We start from the raw sequence: 9,110 nt of genomic DNA on the forward strand, positions 1-9,110 counted from the left end.
AGTCATATAGAAAGTTGAATAAATGAAATGACAAAGTCCAAGATAAAACAACACTAATGGATTGAGCAATAGTAGTATTTTTTTCTTTTCAATAGCACTATTACACCTCTGAAACACATTTTATGACAACTATGTACTTATGTTCGAGTAATATTCAACTCACTCAAGGGCAGCCTATTATTGCGATGAATTTGTTTTATTTGTATTAAGAGTTATATAACAAATATCTAATTATATTCTTATTTATAAAACAGTTAAACCTCACGAAAATATTAAAATTTTGCACCGGGCTATAGGTGGGCTTCGATCACATCGCCGTGAATTATTCTCAATATGACTAATTTGATGTTTGCGCACATAAAGACCGCTATACTCAATATGAGAGTTCACTCAATAATATTACTAATTTTTCTGGGAGATTTATCAACATTTGGAATTACTTTTAATAATGGACTAAAATGTATATCCGCTTTAAAATCTCAAAGAACTTCCCGGCAGGCAGAACAATATAAAGGTAATATCGAGGACTCAGTGGAATCGGATCCTAACGTGGCTTTAGAGGGACAATGTATTGTGGTGTGTGATGCTGACATAATTGGTCTTAAAACATCATTAGAAAAAAGAAGCCAGGAAGCAAATGCAGAAAAGTATTACCAAAATCAAGAATTGAAGAACACCGACGAGAATATGCGTACAGGCCCAGTTACGGAAGACTCGTCAACTTCGTCGGGTAAATTATCATCCCGAGGATGTGGCGATATAATGGGAATAGGACGGCGAAACAGACGTGTTGCTTTTTCTGTGAAACGAAGTACAGAACTGACGACAGTAACCACTGCTATTAACGGTAGAGCAACTGTGACGTTTGATCACGTAATGGTCAACGTCGGAAACGCTTTTGACATGGAAAGCAGTAATTTTGTTGCGCCTGTAAGCGGAGTCTACTCACTCTATTTTCAAGTATACAGATTATACAACAAAAGCCCATTGACGATTGATCTCTTGGTAAGTTGAACCAATTTGTCTATTTGTATAGTATGCCTAAATTTCTTATTCTCATATTAACAAGTCACACTGTTACAATCGTTCACTAAGAATTTAAAAGCATGCATTGATTTTTCCAATGGTTAAATACGGAGTGAATATTTACAGGAAAAAGCAAACTGGTAAAAAGAAAATATATAAAAGAAAACCACCAACAACAAAAAAATGAAATTTAGCCAGTTGCAAGGTTTTCATAAAACACGAAACAATTGCACATAAAATAAGAAGTTGGAAGAAATTGAAACAAGTACATAAAAGTACATAAAATCTTTGTAAAATGATTTTTTTTGTCATTGTATTCCACCTAAAATATGTTTGTTTGAATTGATTTGGAATGGGTCTTGAAGCTCCATTTTTTGCGATAAAGCGTATATCATGCTTTTTTGCGCATTGTACAAAAACCTCATACTATATCCGAACAAAGTAAAAATTATGATAGAGGCCAAGCACACCACGATATGAGTTTTCATCGCTTTCCAATATGCATATGGGACGTCTCAATGGTTTAATCAACACCTAAATTTCATGTAAAATTGTTAGGAATTACGCATTTACGGCTTCATAGATTACACCATGAAGCTATATAAGAGTTAACGAGGTTTTTAATTCTATTTCTAAGCATGAAGCTTCCAGCACACTCGAGTTGTTTGAAATTTACTTTGCTTGCGAAACTATTTCAGTTCACCTAACTGAACGTCTTATTCACTAATATTATATTACTATATTGGAATTGAACATTCAAGTATTATCAACATTCAAATGATTAAAATAATTTTAGCACTAGGAAATATTTAGATAACTATAAACTCATAAGAATCTCATAAACTCATCTGTGGGCGATTCTTATTTTACCTTGACATCTGACCTTTCAATAACTTGGACTAATAGCTTGTATAAGACAAATTCCATTTTAAAATACCTTGAATGCTCACGAGCAGGCGATTGATATTTTTCTGGACCTCCGTAAAATATCGACGATGAATTCCATACAATTGTTTTGAATTTCAAGTGCTTTATTTATTGGGTTCGAGTCAGCCAATTTTCAAGCGGATTTTTTTTTATTAAACCACCGCAAAACAAAAATGATTTTATTTTTTTGTAGGAGTCAACAAGTAATTAAAATCAACTATATAATATAGTCACAAAAGAAATGTTTTTCTTTAGATTAAACGCAGGAGCACTGTGTCATTTCGTAAATTCAATCCATATGGTATTCAATTTTAAAATGCTTGTCTAGAAACATATATACTTTTATTTACTGCCAATTATGCACAATTTTATGTCATTGTAATGATTTCAATGAATCTGGGTTGCTAATTTTTTTTTTATACGAAAACGCATAAACAGCGAGGGTTTTCAAAACCTTGAAAACACAGATGCAAGCAACCATGAAAAATATGTAACCAGGCATAAATCCAAAACAGCCTATGGGTCTCAATATTTTTCGTATGAGAGTTGATATTTCTAGTTAAGCGTTCGTAACGTAGACGTTACTGAAGGTGATGCCTATCAAGGACATTATCCTGACCTTTCGTTGCCGCTTCGACTCGACATTGTTTGGAGCAAAAGTGTAGTATAAGTTGTTATTGAATCATTCACTTATTCAGTTATTCTTTTTGCATGAAATAATTATCTGATACTTATAACTATATCCAATCGGATAATGCAGAGTATATAAATATCAAAGTAGGATTTATACGCTCAAGTTATTTCCTATCTTTGTTTGAATGCCATTAATATACATTATTCATATAGAAAACAGTTGCCTGGTCTGTTCGGCTATGAATAATTTGCAAAGTAATTCTTTATTACATGTATTAAATCTTTAACATACGAGCATTTATATCCCTTATGTCACTTATTTAACACACTCAAGTACCACATATAGTTATCATAATAATGAATACCTTAATCTGATTGTTTCAAACTTCATTCGTTTAATTCGGTATCCAAAATATGTAATGTTTTCTCAAAAATTAATGTTACATGAAGCGCGAATCTGTAATTGAGTTATAGCGTGATTGCGCGTTAAATATTGTGAAGGATCAACGTATACAAACAAATACGGTACTTTCAATTATAAGTTTTGTTTGCCCATTTCATTATGTGTATGGAAAAAATACAAATCAGTAGTTTTAAAAATATATATTTTAGCATAAAAAATATAATTTACAAACTGAAGGACGTCATACTCGAAGATGGGTATTTTTGCTTACAAGGCCGAAATCTATTCTAGAATTTATATACAATTTCACTCTAAGGCAGTTTACTCAGTTTCAACAAACATTGTTTCGTTTCAAGTCTAAATACATCGTGACATTTTGTGTAAAGGAAAGGATAATTCATAACAAAATTTCAAGTGACGTGTGGCGAACGTCGTACTGACAACTTAATATTTTCGAAGTGCTATTTGTGGTGCTCAGTATTAATAATAAATATGAATTAAAACTTGAGATGGAACTCAAGCGATTATGCAAGAACGATCGCGGATAGTTGTGTATAGAAAAATAGGGGTTTCCGCCAAACGGGAAGAATTGAATTAATTTTTTTTATTGTTATGTATCATAAGCACTTTGCAATGAATGCATTTCGTGCAGAACAATTAATTACTTGTTCGAATTTTTGAACCGTAAGTACAAACGCTTGGTTTCTATAAAAAGAAGCTGCTGTTCATTGTGAGTGGCGGGCATGTAATTGGCTTTCATTGTTTATTTAATATGTGTTAAAACGTAGCGTTTAATAGATATTCCATTGGTAATGGTAGGTCCCGTAAACAAATTCTGTATGGGTTCATTTAGTGTTCATGTGTACGTCACAAAACTGCTCATAATGGTTTATAAATTATTTAATTATGAGTGTCTGAGGGTGTTTTCATGATCATTTAGACAGCTAAGATATAACTTGTTTAAGTATGATTCTATGACAAACAAAATTAAATGTAACCTCATTGTTATCTTATTTTTGTTTTCTGATTAAATGACCGCATCGCCTGTCTTGTGTGATTCAGATAAATATTTTTCTTCTGTCATTATTCCCATATTATTCATAGTACAAAGTATATTTAAGAATCACAGATTTGAGCAATTACAATTATTTATTCAAATTTAATATATGAATATACTTGCTTAATTTACCAGATGATTAATTATCTTATCCCACCGACTTTTGGGGGGCAAATAGTTATCCTTCATAAAGAGTACTCCAATCGAACTTTCAAATTTGTTATTGTGAGCGACTTTCACGCGCCCATGACTACACTTGGATACATAAACTGTAAAGCACCTCCCGTAATAAAAATCAACAATGTATCCGTCTCGCATTCTTTGTTAAAATTTTTTAAATAATGACTTTGAATCGCCAATTTTGTACAATTCAGTGTAACTACTAGGAGAATGAAACTTTGTGTCAAAATAGATTTCTCCAGTACCCGAGTTTTGCGGAATTATAAATTTGTACTTCATTTGATTCCATGCCAGTAATACTTACTGTTCGGTATTCTATCAATGAATGAATCTTTTATGCATAAAATCCTTAATTTGGAAAAATGCTTACAAATAGTTGTCGTCTGTTATACATAATTTTCATTATACCTTTTGAGGGTATTTCGGGGGTTGAACAACTTTATTTTAAAATTTTGAACAACAAATTATCACGTTCTTTCTACTGGCAAATAATAAATGATATAACTGGCAAACTGTTACTATAATAGATAATTACTATAATTTTGATTTCAAAAGGTGATAAAGCTGACAAATGACTACGAGCATTGTATTTACTTCCCTATTCGAAAGTTGAATTATATCCTTATTCTTTAAAATTGCTTTAGTTCACCGACAATATATTGTTATATATATATCAACTGAATTATAAATTTTGACTTTGTTATATGCAAAACGTAAAATATGTATGCTCCATGAAGAAGGTTTTTTGAAATAAAAAGATTCAGCGACAGGCGAAGACGCATTTTTATGACTAAACTCAGGAAGTAGACAAATATACACTGAATATTTGTCGTGCATGACCAATAACAAAACCATTCGAATTCATTCACACTTATGTAATAAAAATGGATAAGATGACTGGCTCGTGCATGACTGTACCATGTGTGTCTAAAATATAATAAATACACATGGCGTCAAACACAATGAAATTCACATGCTCGGATTTCATCCAATTGCCAAATCATCTTATTTTTTGTATTCCATATTTCGTATTGGGGAATAATCTTTGATGCAATTTTTTAAATTGTAGTTTCATCTATACGACACATTCAGAAATGTCAACAAAACACTACAAATGCTTCGTGAACGTAAAAATGGAAAGCACAGTAATAATGTTTTGATAAGGACTGTTGTTTTTCACTGCACAAATAACTAACTGGAAATCAATAAATGAACTCACTAGTTAATCTTTTTTTATTATTATTATAAGAAATAGAAAGCACTTTCGCATTTTGTGCTGAACTTTAAAAAATAAGTCACTCAAATGTGATAAAAAAAACACTTCAAACTATTCTATTGTACTAAAATTGCACACACGTTATTTTACCAATTCGCTACAGCCATTTTTTGTTGTCATGACATAAACCATTTTTTTTCAAGTTATGGCACCTCCATGACGTATCTTTGACGTATATCCCTTGGAGGAGTCACTTATCTCGCAATCTTCCCATAATCATGTTTTAATATCAGTTCAAATCAGCGTTTTCAGTGAAACAGCTTATTTCAACGTGATAAATTTATTTACTTTGATGTAAAACTGCTTGAATTAAACAAAAAATGATGTTTATAGGTCAATGGGATTCCTATTATTCGAGGATTTGCTGATGGTGAAGGCGACAATCATAATTCTGCTCATAACAAAGGAATTGTACATCTAAGAGCCAGAGATCGAGTAGAACTGCAAGTTATAGGTGGAAATCTTGAAAGTGGATGGAAATATTCCACGTATTCGGGGTTCTTGATATTTGAAGATGAAGACTTGTAATTCGTTGTTTTAACTACTTCTAATAAATGTTGGAAATAAAAAGGTAAAATGGTACCGTCTTACCATGGCGGATAACAAACGTGAAGTAATTTGGATCAAACGAGGTTTGGGTGTTAATGGAGGAATGCGTCGAATTTTACGATTGTCTAGAATCTAGAAAAAAGTCTTTTTTTATATTTTTTTCAATTTAAATGTCATATTTTATCACATAGAGTTTAATAAAATATAATGCATTTTAATGTATGATTTGTAATTGTATGATTCCCGCTCCACAGAATTTCCAGGTACATTTTTAGCAAACTCTGTATTTCATCAAAAACGGCTCTGTCTGGATTTTCAAATGATCATAAGGAATAGTGTTATTTTCAATTTGTGTTTCAAGGTTATTTCCACTAAACAGCATAACTATTTATATTGCCGTGACGACAGTTTTCTTGGTGACGAAATCTCTCTTTCTCTATGTGGTCCCAGAATGTTATTTTGGAGCAGCGACAAGGATAAAATTTGTCATGCACCTCTGTTCGCAGCTGCCTACTGAACATGAAAACATTTTCCTACATGTTTTCGTAATAATACAAATGTGTGTGCGAAATGGAAGAAATAGCGCGATTAACGACCAAACTTTAGCCACCTACAACTATTATACGTAACAACCATTGCATTAATTCTCAACCACATAGGTTTACACTCCTAAAATGAAAAATAAAAATGTATTTTTATAACGTCACTGTTCCCCGCAAAATCATAACTTACTTTGATTCCTAAAATATGTCCAATAGAACTGCGTGAACAGAAGTGAAAGGTTCTGTTGTGAAAACGCACAAATTTGTCAATCCTCCCGATTTCTTTCATTAAAGTGAATAGATGAAATGCTAGCCTTAGACACAGTTCTGACAGTATTTCGAAACAAAAGAACTACACCCGCAATGGCCGCCTAATGCACCGAGTTTGGACCTGCCTAATGGAAGTAGGTTCTATAATTTAATGCTCGGGGTTTTGTTAATTAAGTCTTTTGTTTTATTTTATCGAATTAAATGCTGCGAGAAACAACAGGCTCTAACTTTTATTCTCAGAAAATTTACGAGTATAGAAACACCACAACGTTCAACAATAAAACTACCATTTGTGTTATTATGTTGGGTTGTGGGTCATTATCTTGATATTATCTTCCAGATTACTCCTATTTCATATATATATTATGACTGACTGCTGTATGAGTGGGGTACCGACAACATGGATATGACATGTATCATTCGAAATATTCTCTGTGCGGATGCACATGATTCATGATTGTAAATTTTCTTCGATGACAACGGATATTCACATATCTCGGTCGATGCATTTGCGCACTCATAAGCTCCTTTGTATTAGAAATAACACTGGCAACAAGTCGCGTGCTCCACTTATGCCAGCTGTAACCTAAATGTACAATATAAAAAAAACGATCCCATGACAGTTTGCTGTTATAACTCACAGTTAAATGTACTCTCAGTCTCTTCAATCCACAGTACCTGAAAGAAATATTTTTAAAACGTGACGTTTGTCTATTTAATGTCGATAAGTACCTCTCTTTAACCTTCAATTCATAATCTTACTTTTATATCGTACGAAAATACAGTATAGTACGTTTAACTTCATACATATCGAAAGGAATGACATTTTCATTCACTCTATAAAATACTGTTTGCTTCAAGGTTTTTTTCGCGTCACCATTCACTCCGGAAAGTCAAATTTTAGTGTCTTGCATATTTGAAGTTGGATAAAAAGATAAATTATTTACTGAAAGGTGTGTCACTATCTATAACCAGCTTTGTGATCGTTTATTTCAAATTGGTATACACTAGTTCAGAATGGTATCGACAGACGGATAAGTAATGTTCACCATGCATCCAACAGTCTTGTTGCAAAATATGTTAAATGAATAAAATTGGGAGAATGTTTTACCAATACTGGGTTTCCACCACGTTTGCCAGGATCAGTGACTAGGTAAATTCACCAATTTATACTGCCCAGCCGTTGAAGTTCCAAATCCTATCATGTGTTACTGGTCTCCATGGCTGTAAGATTTTCAGCGTTATATTCAAGTTGAATCATCTCCTCATTAACATCTCCATTGTGGGCATACATCTCGTCCTCCTCGTTACTACTTTCATACACCCAGCTACTCATCCTTTACCTATACACTCCAGTAGTCAAATAGTTTACGGAACCTGATTCTACAATTGATGAAAACATTAAATGAATAAATTATATCAGTCCAAAGTGGGTTTATATAACAGCGTGACTTGATAACATCGTAATTCGACTGAATATTATTTATGTCAAACAGCCGACAAACGAATTCCAGAATCGGCCTATTGCCAGATTGTCAGTACCGCTACGTTCATTACATAAAACGTCATTGCTTTGATTGTCTGACTGTCTGAGCTTCTTATGCATATGCACTTAGGCTATTGGACACGTAGTGGACATAACGATCGTTTCAATAATATGTTGGTCTTGTTGTTGTTGTTCTTTGACACTTTTTGGACATCTAGTGGAAAATCTAAAAAACCGCTTTTCTCTTTCATTACTGGACCGATTGCTTCGAAATTTTTAATGGTTAAAGATGAATTTTTTCTCCAGAAGGCTATTACTTTTATTTATTTCAAATATTTCTGTTAGCTCTGTGAGATTTGTTTTTGTTTGCTATGACGTCACCGAACGTTCTGCGGACGCATAGCCGACACTCCTCTTCTTTTTGATCGCGTGTCCTTTATACGGTACTTTGCTACGATTTTTTCCTTACGCTGATCGACGGTACGGTAAACCGTACTGTACTGCGAACAGACGTGTCCATATATTTGGGCGTAGCTCTCTTGTGTTTAACATTACATTATTTTTCTGTATGAAATTACGTGATATTTCTGCAATGGGTTCTCAGTACAACGTCCTTGAAGACCGTTTCCGAATTGAGGTCGATTTTTTTTAAAGCGGTTTTTAAAAATTCATCAGTAGAAAACTAAGTCGAATATATACGTAAATAGTAGGGGTCAACTTGTTATTTTATTGACGTGTTCAAATGTCGCTAGATTAAATGA

The 9,110-nt window shown here is 33.0% G+C and overlaps 1 protein-coding gene across 1 annotated transcript; it reads left to right on the forward strand.

Moving 5' to 3' along the window:
* Positions 1–259: 259 nt before the first annotated feature.
* LOC120337650 (cerebellin-4-like) lies at positions 260–6,695 on the forward strand. The gene is made up of 2 exons (XM_039405509.2): positions 260–1,005; positions 5,836–6,695. The coding sequence occupies exons 1-2, from the start codon at positions 334–336 to the stop codon at positions 6,028–6,030; spliced, it is 867 nt and encodes a 288-aa protein (XP_039261443.2). The 5' UTR covers positions 260–333; the 3' UTR covers positions 6,031–6,695.
* The last annotated feature ends 2,415 nt before the right edge of the window (positions 6,696–9,110 follow it).

This window comes from Styela clava, chromosome 10 (genome assembly GCF_964204865.1).
Source record: "Styela clava chromosome 10, kaStyClav1.hap1.2, whole genome shotgun sequence".
Taxonomy (NCBI): Eukaryota; Metazoa; Chordata; class Ascidiacea; order Stolidobranchia; family Styelidae; genus Styela; species Styela clava.